Source organism: Pieris rapae, chromosome 6 (genome assembly GCF_905147795.1).
Source record: "Pieris rapae chromosome 6, ilPieRapa1.1, whole genome shotgun sequence".
Taxonomy (NCBI): Eukaryota; Metazoa; Arthropoda; class Insecta; order Lepidoptera; family Pieridae; genus Pieris; species Pieris rapae.
In genome coordinates, this window is record NC_059514.1 from 10,404,024 (window position 1) to 10,422,834 (window position 18,811).

General features: G+C 32.6%; 2 protein-coding genes and 1 non-coding gene across 5 annotated transcripts in view; 1 reads left to right on the forward strand and 2 right to left on the reverse strand.

The window, feature by feature from the left end:
* The window catches only part of LOC110991626 (protein PALS1), a 77,180-nt gene extending 75,373 nt beyond the window's left edge, over window positions 1-1,807 (reverse strand). For both annotated transcript variants that reach the window (XM_022257066.2, XM_022257068.2), the window contains exons 1-2: window positions 1,657-1,807; window positions 770-885 (exon numbers count right to left, since the gene is read on the reverse strand). In XM_022257066.2, coding sequence (XP_022112758.2) covers window positions 770-885; window positions 1,657-1,792 — 252 coding nt within the window. In that variant the 5' untranslated portion in view covers window positions 1,793-1,807. The remainder of the gene's footprint in view (window positions 1-769; window positions 886-1,656) is intronic.
* Window positions 1,808-2,490: 683 nt separating this feature from the next.
* On the reverse strand, window positions 2,491-2,562 carry Trnaq-uug. The gene has a single exon. It is a non-coding gene; the product is annotated as a tRNA-Gln (tRNA).
* A 776-nt stretch (window positions 2,563-3,338) lies between these two features.
* The window catches only part of LOC110991691 (mitogen-activated protein kinase kinase kinase 11), a 41,402-nt gene continuing 25,929 nt past the window's right edge, over window positions 3,339-18,811 (forward strand). For both annotated transcript variants that reach the window (XM_022257156.2, XM_022257157.2), the window contains exon 1: window positions 3,339-4,359. In XM_022257156.2, coding sequence (XP_022112848.1) covers window positions 3,675-4,359 — 685 coding nt within the window. In that variant the 5' untranslated portion in view covers window positions 3,339-3,674. The remainder of the gene's footprint in view (window positions 4,360-18,811) is intronic.

An 18,811-nucleotide genomic window follows, 5' to 3' on the forward strand; every position in this document is an offset into this window, starting at 1 on the left:
CCATTATGATTTATTTAGGGAAATTATTTTGCCAACAATGCTAGTAATACCTTATTTACCTAAATTTAATAATAGATTTTGCCTTTACGACTTTGTTTCCCGAGGCATGCGATGTGTTTTCATTATATGACAGTATCTAGTAATTATATTTGATACAATACAATATCCTGATTCAATGAAGATAATCAACCGAGAATGGTGGCTCTTGAATTATTTGGAAAGGAGCCAGTTCTTAATGTCTCTTTAGTGGCTATATCGAGAAATAAGGGATACAGTAATACCCATGATCTTGAGCGAAATATATTATTATAATACATATGTAATCCGCTATGCTTAGAATAAGACAGAGATAAACATACTCTATTTTACTCAGACATTAATTTTGACTGATAAAATACATAATCACTTATAAGCAATAATGGCGCCCTAAGTCTCGTAAGTAATATGAATAATTTAACTTCATTTAAGTATTCTATTAGGTAGGTATTTGGTCAGATAACTTGGAACTTGGTTGTCGTTGCCAAGGTGGTAAAAGGCCATAGGGCTGCGTCAACCCGCTGGTAAAACCAAGTCACGATTCTCACGGGTCCACCTTAACAGTTGCGCTAAGGGAAGCTACAACCTGAACAAAGTAGAGATATCATTAGCACGGTAGAAGGAACCTTACAGTGCCACGATCTTTAGCAACGAAGAAGACGTTTTTAGATGCTTAGGATTGTTAATAGAAGGTTTTTTTATATAATAATTATTATTAATGATTAAGACATACCTCATGAATGTGACTCAAAACCTCCGTACGAGACATGTCTTCCAGCCTGGTTTCGTTGACGTCCATTATTTCGTCAGCTAGCTCCAAGTTGTCGAAGTTTCCCGCTGATGGTGACCCTATTTAAAAAACTGTATTAGAGACGAAACAGAGATGCTGTAGGGTGATGTAGAGCTGGAAGGTCCACATTAGCGGTGTTAGTGGGAACAGAAACAAAATTGAGGCAGTGTTGGTTGTATAAGTTACCAAGTAGTTGACATATCATACAGCGTTCAAACAAATTACATTATTAAATAGTTTATGCTCACGCTGAAGGGTGCTGTTAAATTATAAAAGTAATATATTTATGTATATATGTTTTGCATTAATCGTATAATTGATTTTAAAAGGAATCGAACTGGGTTGCTTGTCTTGTCCTTTTCACGTTCTTGAGCGTGTAAAAACATTATGTTTAAAATAAACTAAAATTTATTAACAATAGGAACGATGACTTTAATTAACTAACTAGCCACTAGGGATAATAAAGACAACGATAGACACTATCGAAGCAAATATCGATATATTTAATAAAATGTGAGTAACATTATTCAGGATATAGAATTCTGTAATCATCATAATTCTCTAGTAATTTAGATTAAAGTTAGAATTGATCTATCAGCATATTCAAGAACGTGGTCTTAAAAGACAATTTATTATCTTTTTGCCAGGTTCAAATACATAATTTTATAATGATAATAAATGGGATATCGTTGTAAGTAATCTTCATGAATGAAATAAATAAAATCACTCAATTTTAAAACAATAATATTAAAGTAAACCTAAGATATAAAAACACTGTCTCATGGTAGAAATGATTTAGTATATAATATATATATATGTAGTAGACTTACCATATAATTTAATTTTATTATCCTTAGTTTGAACAACAATAATAACATATCCTTCTAAATCCACGGATTTGCATTTCACTGTTGTTACTTTATCAATCGCATTAATTTGCGTTGTAGGTGCATTGAATGTGTTCATCTTGCTTATTTTTTATATTAACGTTAAAATAAAAAATCGTTTTAAATTAATCGTTTTTTTCTAACCCGTACCAACGTTTCTCCCAGCACCATTTCAAGTATTTCTAACCATTTGATACGTTCATAGTACATTTTAACTTTCAACCAGGCGGTAATTCGGCCATTATTATAATTATTTAATTACATTTCACATAACAAACACAATAATATCATGGCGATATATACGCGGCACTTTGTGTTAGTCTTAAATAATGTCAATTTCTCTGTGATTTCAGTTATTTTTATTGTGGGCGATGTATTGTCGAATTTTCTCTCATTTTGCAATTTGCGGCGGTTCTCACTTGATTTTTGCTTATTTTGTGTCGTTATTTGTGTATTTTTCGCGATATTTCGGACGGGGACGTAAAAGCGCGATTTTGGATTGTCAAATTGTTATTTTTGATGTATTTAAGCGTGTTTTTGAGGTTTAGAAGCGGTCCCACGTCTCGCTGGCAGGGTGTAAGCCGCGAATGGATACATCTATCCCACTTTCGCGCGATCAATAATGCTCCCTACCCAGCATCCCTACATTCACAACACTGACGTTGCAAATAACATAATACTGGTTTATTAATATAAGCGTTCCCGAATATATTCAACTGAAGAGGCGAAAATATTAACTTTTCACGTAAAATATCAAAAATGTAAAAAGAGTTCCCTAGGTCCCACCGAGATTTGAACTCGGATCGCTGGATTCAAAGTCCAGAGTGCTCACCATTACACCATGGGACCTGATATGCGTAGAGGTGAAACAACAAATTGTTTAAAAAGAGTTCATATGCTTTATGAAATATTTAAAGCAATAACAAATAAACATTTATAAAAACAATCAGCGAAAATGAATATGTAAAAACTAAGCAAAAAATATATTTTCGTAATATTTAATTAGAAGGGTAGATATGAAGGATGCATAGCTTTTTGATTTAGATTAAAATTAATTAATCACTAACATTTACTGGGATTCAATTCATGTGAAGTTAATTACAGGAGCTAGTTGCTGCAAGTTTAATAAATATTTATTCTCTATTATTTTCAAAAAAATATTTTATATTAAAGACTTACTTAAAAACTTAACGTGGCTTGGCTCTGTAAATATATAACTAAAACGCTTCTTCTTCTTCAAGTAGAAACTTCCTTTTATTGTTTTCTTTTCTTTAACAATCTGAATAAAATAATACCTATATAAGAAGGGAAAAAACAATAATTATTGTTTGTTAATGTGTGGTTGTGCCATCTATTGCTGAATAGGAATAACATTTCAACAGTTCGTTTTTGACACAGACCTTCTTATTATAGACTCAATCTTCAAACCAGAAACATGTAAAAAATACCATTTTAGATGTAATTAAAATCAATAAGGCACTTAAAAGTATTTTGTTTTAATAAACATATGAAATAATAATTATAATTCAAAAGTTTCTGTATATCTTGCCACTACCAAAAATATGTTATATTATGAAGCGACAGTTCACAAATAAACCATATGGTAACATTATGTATGACAGTTTGTTACTGACTTCGCTGAAGTAAGGTTGTCATTTCGTTCACCTATTCAATAACGTGATAGATGAATGGGAAATAATTAACATTATTGCAGCGAAGCCAACACAATTCTCCTTTCCGAAACGATTGCTGGGGCAGTAATTATCGAACGGGTCTGACCGTGGTGAACGCTTTTAAACACCGCCATCGCCATGATCGATGTGGAAAACAAAGATGGCGGAATAATACGGTGATCATAACCAAACGCTCTGAATTTTTGTAGTTATGTACATTAGTGGGCGGAGGTGGCAGCGGTGTCGTGGTGTCTGAGAGAGGGGGAGCTCCATGGTCCGGCCGGGGTGATGCCGCCGCGGCCAGCGGCTATGGCGGCTGAGGAAAACCGTCCCCCACTCGCTCTGTTTACCGCCGTCTACGACTACGTAGCGCAGGGGGAAGACGAGCTCTCCCTTCGTAGGGGGGAGATCGTCGAGGTCCTGTCTAAAGATGCGAACATATCGGGTGACGAGGGTTGGTGGACGGGAAAGATTGGAGACCGTGTGGGAATATTTCCCGCGGTATACGTGACAGAAGAAGATCCGCTGGCCGTCACGTCTGTCATAGGAGATGTGGACCCCCCTCGAGTGTCGTTCTCTGAGCTTAAACTCGAGGAGGTGATCGGCGTCGGCGGTTTTGGTAAAGTTTACCGTGGTTATTGGAATGACGAAGTGGTAGCGGTAAAGGCCGCACGCCAGGACGCAAATGAGGACATTGAAGTTATCAAAGAGAGTGTACTGCAAGAAGCAAAACTGTTTTGGATGTTGCAGCATGAAAATATAGTGTCGTTAAAAGGTGTTTGTTTGGAAGAGCCTAATTTGTGTTTGGTGATGGAGTATGCTCGTGGTGGCCCACTAAATAGGGTGCTATCTGGGCGGAAGATACGGCCTGGGATTCTCGTGGACTGGGCTATTCAAGTTGCTCGCGGTATGGCGTATCTCCATGTTGATGCACCTATTTCTCTTATTCATCGAGACCTAAAGAGTTCAAATGGTGAGTATTAGAGAAGTAAGGCAATATTTATTGCTATAAATATATTAAGTAGCATTATTTAAAAACCAGCAAGAATAGGGAGAACTATTATTATTATATGGTAATTTGTCTGTTAGTCACTTATACATAACTTTCACATTTAAGGTTAAATACTTGTGGACTTTGACCTTAAAAATTAATATCATGCAAGCCTAGTTTCTAACCATACTGCAGCCTCACTCTATGTTGTCTTCATTTTTCTTAAATTATAGTATACAATAATGATTCATGTGAACCATTATTCAAACAATATATGGAGTTCCATTATATTCTACTTATATGGTTCTGATATATACACTTCTTCATTCTGATACAATCTTAGGCCCATATTCTTCTATGTGAATCAAACTTAAATCTAGTTTTAAGAGCTGTCGTCCTAATTTTTCTATATGAGGTTTGACATTTGACTGGGCTCTAAATCAGATTATGATTGAGATAACAATTAGAATTTAGAAATAGAGATCCTGAACCCTTTGGCAAAATTCATTGCTCTGACTAAATAATGTTTCTAACATTTTTAACAATTACAAAGTGCAATCACCTTACTTCCTTTTTAACAATAGATTATTAACCTTAAGGTTGACAACCTGATTATCCTTCCTTCTACCTAAAGGTTATACCCTACTTACTGTTATCACAGGAAATTACTCATTTTTGATAAGCCAGATCTCAATGTCATCTATTTTAATATTGTTGCAACATAATTACCATGTTTCAAAGAACAATTAGTGTAACCAAAATCAAAAAACTTTCAGTTGAGAAATACATGGTAGTGCCATTTAAAATATAATATGTTATAGATCTGAATATATATATAGTTAATAGATGTGTAAGTAAATTGAAAACCAAAGTTGGCTTTTAACACCTAACCAAGGTTGTTAGCTTGTGCTCAATAAAGTTTTAAAATAGGATAGTTATTACTAATTGAACTGATTATCTTGATTTTTTATATAACTTATCTCTCTCATCTGATATGGTCGCAAAGATGTAACAACTATAAGTCTAAATATAGCAATGGTTAACCTGGTGTATACATAGATCAAAGATTTTTTTAATTAATTAGATAGGTAGAACTTCTAGTTACAGAAATATTCTCAAATCTTTTATATTCCTTTTATAACCTTAATAATGCATTGAATATTATTATACATTTAATTCAATATTATAGTAGCATACTAAAGATTTTTCGGTGACCAGAATAAGAAACATCTTTAATATTGTTTAAAACTGTAAAACAAAAAAATGCAAAAAAAAATTATACCTTCTTAAATATGAGGTCAAGATTACAGACACATTACTAAATTTTAAATTTGATTGATATAATATTTTGTATGTGGGTGCTACATTGTATAGTTGAGTGGGCTGAACAATATGAGTATGTTGCATAAGGGCCTGTGACATTGCAAATATACCTTGTTAACTGACTTATGAATGGCCTTTGTAAAGAAAATTTTAATGTATCTTTGTTACACCTCAACATAGACTGTTTTGAGACAATTAGAGTTATATACTCAAGACAGTTGAAATCTAATGTCAGTTTGGTTTTCTTTTTAAGTCAAGATAACTTTGTTGGTCCTGTTTCAAAGATCTACCATACCAAATATTTAAATTAAATTAAATTACTTAAAAAATAATTAAATTATTAGATCTATTGTTTCTTTTAGTTTGAAATAGTCACTGTGCCTTCGAGGTTTGTTGTAGTACATATAATTTGCAAATCATTACCCAAACAGTACTATAATGATGTATTAAGTTTTGTAGTAAAACCGGCATGTTTGGACACCCGAAACTTGCCAACATGTTTGTACTGGCAACACGCATGTGAGCCTTCTGGCAATGCGAGTATAGCTTAACAAGTGAGCCTCCGGTGGACTTCCTACCTGTTTGCCTCCTATTGCATAAAAAAATAAAAAAGATGCACAGCAGGCTAAATGTGAGAAAATTAAAATAGGGTTTAAAAAAGCTAGCTAAATATTAAACACTATCTTATTATTTCCAAAGAACTCGAACGAACGATGTTTTCGTCGGCGTATTGCGCGATCGTCTCTATCGCCCCCAAGAAGTTCTGGTCCAATCAGCTGAAAGCTTCCGGTCTCCCCTTTCTTACAGATTACACCATTACTTTGATGTTTTCACAGCTTGATGTAGTTAAATCATTAGCTGCTATTTCTATTTCTTCTTTAGCACAACAAATTAAGATTCTTTTATTAATGGTGATTTTAGTCTAGTCTATGCATATGTTTATAATTCCCACAACTGTATCTATTTTATTATTTTTTGGTTTTTAGTACATTTATCTTAAACATTGCAATGTATGTTTAACATAAAACCATATAACTTAAAAAGTTTATTTACCTATTTGTTTTTCAATTTGTTTTTTTTATTAATATTAATTACATGTTCATACATCACTTATTCTTATTCATAATATATTAATAACAGAAAGAGAGAACATGTACAAAAGAGACAATAGTGATTGTTTACCTATTGCAAAGTACAGTGCCAGATAATTTGCTAGTGTGCTGACAATCAATGCAAAAATATAATTGCCCAAACAACAGTTAAATAAAAAATTATATGCAAAAATATCACATTGAAGCAACATTTTTGTAACATGTTATTAATGTTTTTGTAAATGACCCTCTGCCTCAATAAGTAATAAAAATTCTTATGAAATGATTTAAGTGTTCTCAAAAACATTCTCTTAAAGCTGAATATTTAAAAAATGCTTTAACTTGTCTCTTTGAACTTAACTTTATCCCCAGTATGCTATGTATGGAGTGAAAGCATTAAATGTAATTTAAATATTGTAACTGACATAATATTATGCAAATAAATTGGTTGCACTTATAATAGTTTATATGTAAGTTATTAAAAAGCTGGAATAATTTTTAAGTAAATTTTACTACAACATTCTTCCTTTAATAAATAATATTTTTTATCTTTGTCTTTTAAGTTTAGTAAAAATTAAAATTTGTTAATTAGAATATCTATAATATTTATCTTAGAACATATATGTAGCCGTAAATTATTTTGCATGGCAACACCAAAGTGCATCGTTTATTTTTCCTAAAAATTCGATTAGTTCACATATTCGTAAGGTATTGCGAATAACACGCTATGGTCACGTAATGAATGCAGGGAATGCGCAACGTGACATAACCGCCCTACACAGCTGGCGTTAATGACATGCCGCGAAATTCAGGTATTATATGATCAGGGGTAGATAACGTTTTAGCTAGAAGTTGTTAGTTTGACTGAAAATTCATTGAAATTATCTAACCTTGCTATGAACTATGGAACTTTGTTAAAAACTAGAAACTAATCAAAAATTTGCTTTGAGTTAAATAATAATTTGTCTTTCAATAAGTCTTTGTTTTATTTTGGTTGGCTATGTCTAAATATCATCATGTCATCAATTATTTAGATAAAAAATCTTAATACTAGGAACACCAGTCGCTATTGATCTTAGATTTAAATTGACTTTAAAGTTGTACTTAAATTTCTAAAAACTTATATTAAAAGTAAACACTTTTTACCTGATTGAACCTATGTATAATTGAACTTATCATTATTTAACATAATTTTAAATTTGTTCGACGTTTCGCGTGGTTTACAGCGTACGTGGTCACTGTGAATAGAGAAAATAGCCTAAAATTATCGTAAAAAATAAAATACGTTTATTTTGAAACAGGATTATCAAGGTATCACTTATTCCACGTCATTAAATTTAGGCATCCCTACTCATCGGCAAAGAAGACAGGGTGTAGGCCGAGAGAAAAAGCCGGCGTAAAAAACTCGGTACACTTTAAAAAAAAAGCAATCAAAAAATCAAACACCTGGGATCCAATAATATCCAAATTAAAAACTCAAAACAAACAATCCGCGAAAACGAAGAACACCGTGAGCAATTTCTGCAAAAAACTTTCAATCCGGTAAAAAGTATTTTCATTAAATGTGTAAAAGCTATGTTACTTAATAAAAGACAATATTATACTAACTTATATGCTGCAAAACATTTCGTTCCCCTTGGTGTAGGCTTGTCTCCTCTGACAGCGGCTCAAGTTATTTGACTAAATTAAAGTCAATGTGCATTGCCATTTTTGGTCATAGCGATTTTAGTCTCGAATGATTGCACGTGGAGGATGATATGTAATTTATTATGATTTATTTGGAGTTTTTAAGTATAATTATGGCTTTAAGCTATAGTATATAATCACGTGTTGGAAATTAAATCGTATGCAATTTGTTCATGTTCGAAAATTAACCGAAATTGTGTACGGTTCATTGCTTAAAAATATACTTATCGCGTAAAGAATGCGTAAGCGTGTTACAAAATTAAAAAATAAACCTGTTAATAACAACATAATTTACTTCAAGATCTTAATATAGGTTATTAAGCTACTGTCGTGTAATTTAACTATCGTATATTATAACATAGTTCTTAATTAATGAGCAAAGGCACATTTCTCAATAATTAGTCAGTAAAAAAACCAAGGGTAAATGGTTTAACACGTAATGTCGTTAAGTTTTTCTCCACATTGCGTTATCGAAGCCTGTTTGAGAATTTGTGGTTATTTTCCTAATGAGCACCAACGCACCTTGGCGACACATTAACCGAGTGACCTGTTAATGGGGCCTGGGACTTTGGAAAATGTCAAAAGTTCTATTCATGCTCTAATTTATTTATGACGATACCTTTTACATAAACCATTTGTGTGTACATGTATAGTTGATTTAGTGATTTAATCATGTAAGGGTAATATATTATAGATAAATAGGTGAAACGGTAATATAACCTCCGTAATTACTCTTCCCCAACAGTATAAGACTTTTCATATGTTAAGAAAGGGATAGGTCAATCAGGGCGACACTGGGTCATGTCCAAACCGGGTATTATACTAGCTATGCTAGGGAGCGAGGAGGCCTGGAGTGCAATGGTCTCCTTCTGTGAGCATGTAATGCTGCAGAAGGAGGCAGCTGAGCGACTGAGGGAGAGGTCTGGGGATGATTGTAGAAGGACCGGTAGTTCAAGGTAGGCTCGACCTCGAGTAGCCCGGAACCGCAGGTCATGATTAGCTCTCTATGTCGGATATAAGCCCGGGTCCCTTGGGTAGAATGCCTAGCGAACCCCGAGGGCCCATCTTAAGGGCGTGTGATGGCCTGAGGTGGTTTTAGTGGGTAGGGTCTCGCTACCCCTCTGAATAGCAGAGGGTTTTGAGTGTAGATCCAGCCCCACAGTCCCCGCGTTAAGTTCGATTCTTGATGCGGGCCTGCAGAAGTGCATTTCCACCTCGTAAAAAAAAAAAAAAAAAAAAGGGTCATGTCCAAAGACTTCCAGACTTTTTTACCATTCTGTAGCAGGCCTGTTGAATTTTTAGGAACTCATGGCTCATGCCTCATGCAAAAGATGTGTGTATAGTGTGGACGCTATATAACAAAGAACAATCAGCTTTTGTCCGAACGTTAAAATTAATTATGAATATAAAAAGTAAAACCACACTACGTAAGGGTAGGTATAGTTTGCAGCGGTTGCAAGTCATGCATTAACTTTGTGCTAATTTTCCTAAAATAAATATAAACATCAGGCCAGGGATCCGTGTAATTTGCTGATAATTATTCTAACTCACGACATGGGGTGGGTTATGCGATTGCATAACGAGATACCATTGGGATACATTTATGACCTGAAACTTAAACTTTAAATTCGTTATTTTGTTTGCGCCAAATTTTTGTTGTATTTAAAGGAAGTCGCCTCTATGTGTTTTACCTGTAATATAGACTAGTTATAATTTAAACGAAGTATGGCGCGTTTCGCTTGACCGGGGTTAGTGCAAGGGGATGACAGATCGTGTCACGGGTTTACGATTAGATTAGGGAGTAGGTTTTACTAGTTCAGTTATATAAGTTTTGATTATATTCGTCTTTTTCTATAAGCAGTTCATGATTTAAGATGGTGAATAAACGTTCCGATAAAACAGTTGGTAATAAAGCTCCACCTTTAACTGTCATCTGTTTTTTATTTTTAAACAGATTTATATCAAAGAGTAGTGTTGATCTAGTGCGTTTAGCGTGCAAGGCAACGAATGCAAGTCGTGCGTTAAGATTCCGACTATGTTTTTATATACGCAATTAAACATTAGCTCTTACGATGAAGATATTGTCTCAATTTTTAACATGTTCAATTCTTAAACTTATATAAAAATATGGTAGACATTAATGTTTCAAAACACTTTCATCATTCAACACACGCGCCTTTATGTCAATATTATGGTAATACTAGATCGAGTAGTTGTTTGACAAGCTTCGCCGAGCTTGGCTCGCGTCTGTTGATAAAATAATATTGTGGATATACGTATTGTGAGGCCTTTAAAGGTTTTAGAAACTGTATGGAAAAGATTTTTACCGAAACAATAGGCGTCCCCGCCCAAGTCTAAATTTTTAAACTACGTTTAGTTTACGTCTATAGACTTTGAAATAGAGAGGCAAGTTCCAAGGCGTACATAAAGTCTTTTATTTTGATTTGTTTGCAAATGTGACCATGTGTTTTAAAGAATAATGATTTTATGAGCCTTTATTGATGTAAAGTACTTATCCTAATACATAAAAATGATAAGGACAATAAAAACTAATAACTAACAATAAAAACTAATAACTAATCGGCAAGCCTGTTAATCGGCCACCTGGTCTACTTATATCATCTTCCCTTTCTTTTGTCATGGCGAGGAAGCTAGTCTGTCGCCTTTTTCGTCCATTTATGTTTGTCTACTCTCATAATCTATCCATTTCCATTTCAGTCTTTTCCTAGAAGTAACAGCATTTTTAAAAAATGTCATGTCTTTTATTTATTCTAGTTTCACTATTATATCTTTCGATTTTCAACCTAGAACACTCCTTTTGATACTATGACATACTCTTAGTTTGTTTTCTTGTTTGTCAGTGGGACCATGAGGTTTGACATGCGTATATATCAGGCATCAAAGACTTTTTTGTTTTTATTACTTTTTAATTTAAATAGTAATATCTTATACCAAAAAGTATAGAATTTAAAACAAAGACCCTTTCCAGTTCATTAACCTCTTTATCTGCACCTGAGTTGTGATCGTAAGCAAACGTGCCTAATTGAACAGCGGGACCGTGACGCCTGGGCCCTTTGTGGGCTAATCGCTTGATACGGTTATAACCAGCTCCAGATAACCCTTTGATATTGCGTCGATTTGTCGTAGATCAGGATAACACCAACCACGTGATGGTTGTCGAGGATTTTTATCACAAGTACCTGCTAAGTCCTTTGATCTCTTAACAAAGGCATAATCTATCACATGTCCCCTAAAATATGATGTTAAATCATTTGTTCTTAACCGTTTCTTTGGAAAATAATTTTATGTGTATGAATAATAATGGAGTATGAACTGTATACCGCATGCCGATTAGTTATGTAGAGAACAGAACACAACCGTGAGAATCTTTTTATTCGCAGTAATAACATGATTTTTCCAAGAATATACGTCATCCTCATCAAGTCTGCAAATTGCAATGGATCATAGTTTGTATCAGCTGTCTTTATTACCACGGTTTTGTTTTGTTAACCTAATGACTTATAACTAGAATATAGTATGTAATTTATATGTGAAAAATTTGTACAGTCAAAATCTTAACCTTGTCCTTCCAAAACTATCAACTAAATAATCATAAAAATGTTTTAATGTGCTATTTATCTCAACTCTATAAACTTTGTTAAATTGAAGCTAAAGCGAAAAAGATTTATAAAATAAATAAAGAAATATATAACCACAATTGAAACAATCGCCGCCTAGTTGCTATTGTATCATTGAAGTCTCATATAATATAATAATAGTTGACAAGACTAACATAATATGGGAAAAACCCAGCAATACGCCGTTCACTGCCTGTTTAAATTACGATAATATTAATTACTACACAGTAGCTTAATACAATATTAAATTAATATTTTGATAAATGAAATCTTAATAAGGTTTAATTAAGGAAGTACGTTTGCTATTAATTAATATTTCTTAGAAATAAATAATAGATGGTAAATACGAAACATTTAAATTATATGTAATTGTATAATACATTCTGTCCCTATCGTCTTCTTAGTCTATATGTATATATAGGCAAAAATGAGTGATATAAAAGATGTTTCATTTATATAGTTGGCTGGAAAATCATAAAAATCTTCATTATGAAAATTAATCTAGTGAATGATAATGGATTTGATAGGAAGCCAAAAGACAAGTGTTTTAGCAGACTCTGACTCAAATATCTTAAATGATGGAAATGATCGTGATTCACTTTTATATTACGTATTACTGGTTTTAATTATTTTAGATGACTCGGTTTTAATGTGGAGATATCAAATATTAAAGTATTTTTGATAAAGGAAATATAAATATCCAGTTGGAAAGCTATAACGCCAAGGAAATGTCTAGAACAGCTAATTAATAATATAGTGTTATTATTAAATTATTTATTTCCTCTTCGTCGCGTGGAAACAGAAGGCTACTTTAAGATCTAAGCGTTTAAACCCAGCGGAAAGTCAGTTTGTTTTAAACTATGTAGAGGTAAATAAAGGCAAACAAAATAAACGAATTTATAAATATTTCTGACATAGACTATTCTCGTATATAATTTAATTATATTTAACGTTTCGTAATCTAGCAATTGAATACGCAATGCGAGAATAGAGAAGTCACCATGACACTCGACACACTTGTCGGTCATCGACCTTGTCGTAAACTGTACTTTTTGCAAACATTTGTTTTACTATACGACAAAAAAATTTGCTTATCTTGTCATCCTAATATGAACTTCGTACAGCCGATCTCATAATGTAGGCGTTTATGCTAATTATTAAAAATTTGATAATGACTTAAGTATAAACATACATTATATTATGGATGACATCATATACTTAATTACGGTATTTAAGTGTATTATACTTATATAACTAAAAATCCTATATAACTTTATATATAATTCTCTAATATATCTCGACTGGCTTTAGGTCTAGGTACTAATACGTTACGATAAATGCATAATTGATTGTTCGAGAGAGCGCTGCATAGTTGTATAAGGCCTGGCCGTGACCTCCAGTGCCAAGCGCGAGCTGGCACGGGGATTCGTGTGAAAATTTATCGTATCTGCACCATTAGACAGAAAAACTTTAGGTAATCCCTTAATATAATAATATAGCTAAATATTAGATATAATGGTTATCAAGTCAGTTTTGCATATAATTTTTTAAACAGATTTCATATAAATCTTAGAAGTCCTGTTCACAATAGATATTAATCGTTCTTTCTTTATTCTTACAATTTATTCACAATAACAACCGTGTCTTCGTTTGTGGGGATTTACATTAGAACACAAAACCGCATAAATTAATAACATTGAAAATTACAATTTTGATGATGATTTTAATTATTGTTTCAACTCTAAATTGTCAACATTTAAATATAGAGTTGAAACAACAGATTTCTCGTATTTCCCAATCCCACTAATCCACTGTAAACAGAGTACGGCCCGTTGTGAGAGTTGCGTTGCTGTACCGTACTGGTTAATTAGAGAACAAGAGGCTGCCACCCACGAGGAAAATAGTTCAGTTGGTCTGTTAGATGTTGTTATAATATAGTTTCGTTTTAAAACTATTATTTTATAGGTTGATTTTATACCAATTCTTTAAAGGCCGGCAACGCAGTCGCGAGCCCTCTGGCATTGAGACTGTCCATGGGCGGCGGTATCACTTAACATCAGGTGAGCCTCCCACCCGTTTGCCCCCTGTTCTATAAAAAAAAACCAAAGCAATCTCAGAAACAGCATGTTATATACAAAAGAAGCAAAGCCTAGTAAAATTGTAAAGAATCGAGAATATATATTATAGAATTAATATTCATCGACTATAAATATAATAGAATCTAGTTAATTGTCTTAGCGACTATTACGTATCTAGTACACGTTTGGCTACGACAGGTAGTGACGTTCGTCGACGACAGCATGCAGTGCGCATGGACCACGACTTCCGGTCTCGATTACAATGTATGACGTTGCTGTTTTATTAGAATTTTATAAAACAAAGAGTGACCATAAAATTGTGTTTCGGTTAGTAAATAGGTAAGTCATTGTTGATTTTATGGCTATATTAAAGACTCGTAAACGTTATGATTTTCTTGATAAGGTATATCCTTTCTACTTCTTATAGTACTAGGTAGTAATTAATTAGACAGCGCAAAACTATATAATCACCCACCCATACCTTGACTTAATGTTCTATAACCTCTAGATGGGGAAGCGCCTGATTGGAAATTCTTCGGCTTACGTCCGAAGGAAAAATGGTTTTTGAAAAGATTGCCACATCGGATAACAACAAACACTCAACTGATGTGTGTAAACCCCTTAACTCATGAAATTTAACTTTATATTTGCTCATAATACAAAATAATAGATACGATTGTGACTTTGCGAATATAAAATATTATCGCCCGTTTCTCTATAATTATTTTTTTTCACAAAGAGTTAAATGCTCCATACGTTGACACGGCGGGCCAAGTTATTCCGTATCGCTTGCCAAATAATTTTACTGCAAAGAGTCAACGGCCTGGAGGACGGAGGGTGTATCAATTTGCCGTTTTATGGGCGTTAAAATAATTTATGCTAATTTCACTGTCCTCTAATTAGCGGTATATATTGCGGGTTGACTTTTGTTTACTGATATCGACCAATTTATATTGAAATGTTCTCTTTGTATACTGCCCCCGCTTCTTTGTTTATCACGAATTTGGTTTTATATTTACATTTTTAACCAAACTTAGACGATTTATATAATCCTAAATTTTCTAGTTACAGTCGCCCTGTATTCTCTAGAAATTGCAATTATTATTTCAATATATAATACACACAACACACAGTTAAGGACAGTTTACGACAGTTTTGTCAATTCTTGAAATTTCAAACGGTTTATTAACGATTGTGTATTTTGGATTTGGCTATTGAATATTAGGAATATTATTCATACTAATTCAGGTACAGTTAGTGGGTTAAAAATTGTCTTGTGCGGAAATCGAACACAGGTAATATCTGAATAAACCAACTGTCTCGCTAACCACGGAAACGGATAATTCGATTCGCTACTTCATTCCACCTTTAAAGTTTTCGTAGAATTGCAAATGCAGCCAAATTGCATTGCACGGAAGCCGGTTTTGTTATTTTAATAATGTATCGGTATCGTGTCTTTTCTCCCACGCGTTTATATTTTCTCACGGCATCTTTGTCCTTTAATGGACCTATTTGGTAAAACCTCTTTTGATCTGGAGTTTGAGATATAGCGGCACAAACAATTTTGTTAGGCGTCGTTTGATTAAAGATACAGGGTGGATAATATAATATCACGTGGTTGGCCTGTGAAATATGGCAAAATTAACTATGTTTGGTTAAAATATGGCTGTAGCAGTCATTAGAATAACAATAATTTAAAAGCTTTTTTAATACTTAGGTGGAGTTTAGAGATTTTTCATATAAATCCTATGTTAGTTCCAATTGAATTATATAGCTACTTCCTCGGTCGATTTAATGTATGTTTTTAAAATGGTTCCTTATATGTTAAAGATCATATAAGAAGCCGAGGCGCCACGTTAGTGCCCTTAACGGCTCAGACGTCGTCTAAGCAGGGATCAGCCAGGACGTTGAACCAAGTAGAATTAATTATTCCATATAGGGGCAGATTTTATTGCTATAAATGTTAACTCCTAGGGGTGTTTTAATCTAGTATGTTTCTTCTCAAATATGTTGTCTTTTCTCAAAAATAAAGTCAAAACGAGAGTCTACATAATATAGTATCGTAACTTATTTCATTGTATGTATGTATGGAAAAGTATTTTGCATAAAATTTAACAATTTTTATTTATAGATTTTGGTATATTAAGTATTATTATTGTAATATAAGCACAGCTCCACACTATTATATTGGTACCACCTTTATATATACATATTATATACAAGAAGCATATATATAGGACCTTGTAGTTTTCTTCAAAAACACTGTATTCTAAGCCCTTTAATTTAATTTTAAGTGCTAATTCAATTAGTTTCGTGGGAACCCATGTTACATTATACTTTATACATATTATACACAAATGGTATAGCTTTAGCTGTATTATATACTATTTTTAAATTTAAAACACCCCGTAAAGTTATTATAAGACTATTTATAGCATTCAATATTTTACAAGCAAAGTGAGCTGCGGTTGAAACGTTCTATTAACGATCACCATAATAGTCCATTACGTTAAATATTTATAATGCTTTATTTATATCTCTGTTTATTTCTTGCAAGTTAATGTACACAATCTGTGATTAGGATAAAAGTTGAGTGTTTTCATGCGTATAAAAATACAAAAGTAAGCGTCGTAAGAACACCATTAAGTGTTAAACTAATCGGAGTGTTTTGTCAAGTAATTGAGTGTGCAAAAACGTAATTCATATTTTCACTTATATTACGCACTATACAACATAAACGTTTATACATACATATCTTAATAAACCAGGGTCAATAAATTTTGAAACCAAATAAAATAATAGTGCTTTTTCGATATTAATTCAAAATAAACTGAAAACAATATATTTCAAATCAAATAAATCACAGTGCATTAAGGACATAAAAAACCAATAACTAGGTTTTTGAATTTTTCACATTAATTTTGAGGTTATGTGAAAAAAATTTAGGAACAAAAGTTTTAATTCTTTTTATTTTATACAGATTTGCCATTTGTCTTTTTTCCACAGGACTTTTAGTTTTTTCAATATATTGTTATTGTGATTATGTATTTAATTAAATAAAAATACTATTTCATTTTATTTTTAGCTACGAACCAAGTCGGACCTAGTTTCGTTTCAAATGCTGTACTGTCCTTATTTTAAATGTCACGGAATAGTTGAAGTAGCTTAGTGTTTAATATAAGTGAACGTAATATCATAAGAAGTAACTGTTATGTCGTTTAATAAATTGATGTGAATAACATTATTATATTTATTGCGTAGGTGTCTAAAACGGTGTCAATTCGGGCGCCAAGCTATTTGAATAAACCAATCAATCGACTATTTAGATTAATTTCTACATTTTCTCACGTGTTTTAAGTGTTTAGTTATGTAGGTTTCAAGTGCTTAATACGTCAGCAAATATATGATTAACATTCTGATAGATAAGTTGTCGAAGTAGTCGCTCTTTAAGGTTAGAAGTAATTTCTTGCAAGCCTCCTTATTGTAATTTGAAGGTTACAGCTTATATTACCGATTGGGTAAAGTAAGTTATAGAAAAATAAATTGAATGAAAAATCAAATGTTTTCACAAAAATAAAATGATTGGTTTAAGAGTAATTTTCTTTGTTTATAACATATTAATACCGCAATAAAGAGGATGAAAATTATGCCAGTATTATTAGTTGCTATAAAGTCGCTGTGGAAATGTTGCGTGGGTGTAAAAACGGTATCGAGGCAGGCGCCGGCGCAGCCGCAAAATGTATGTTTATTTTGTTGAGCGACCATTAATCATCTATGGGTTTTGATACTTTGCGAGCATTGTGTTGATAAGTTCTTGTTTGTACTAGAATTATGTGTACATTTTACTATATTGCATCGTTGTCAGATGAAGTAAATATGCGGCAATAGAATTAGGCACACGAACATACTCAATATTAAATCATTAATGTCTCCTATATTATCGGTACCTTATTCTAATTTTCTGATAGTTTTAATGATGATCAGTGTTTGTTTTCTATAAGAAAGAATAATGTACTAAAGTATTTTGTAAACTATGGTAATTTTATAACCTTTTAAAGTATTGCACCTATAGCTAGTACTTAAATTTTATTTTAGGTTTGTTAAGTGGTAATTTTTGAATGTTACAGCATGAACATTTAAGCCTACAAGTAGATCATAATAGGGATTGAGGTTCATTCAACGCGCCAAGTTGCCGTATCTGGCAGTAGCTTTTAACACACCATGTACGCTTTTTCCTGTTTCTTACTTATAATTGTTTGTTTGTGTTATATCTATACATCCAATACTTTCCAAGGTATTTTTATTAACAAGGCAAAATATGATATCAATCATATATTATAAATATTGTTTTTAAGTTATGTTGTTATTGATTTTAACTGACCTCCGTAAACTTAAACTTGACTTGAGTTTTATTAAATCTTTTTAACAAAATAAGATTTTAAATGGTTGTTGTCACTAAAATGTGAATTAACGTAAACATAGATCGTTGGCGAAGAATTATTCCTTATTTTACGCAGTTGAATTCAAATACGTCAGTTCGTTTTTATGTGAATTAAAGCTTGAAAATCTGGTATTCAAAAATGAATGGCATCCTCCAACTAGGAAGTAACAAAACAAC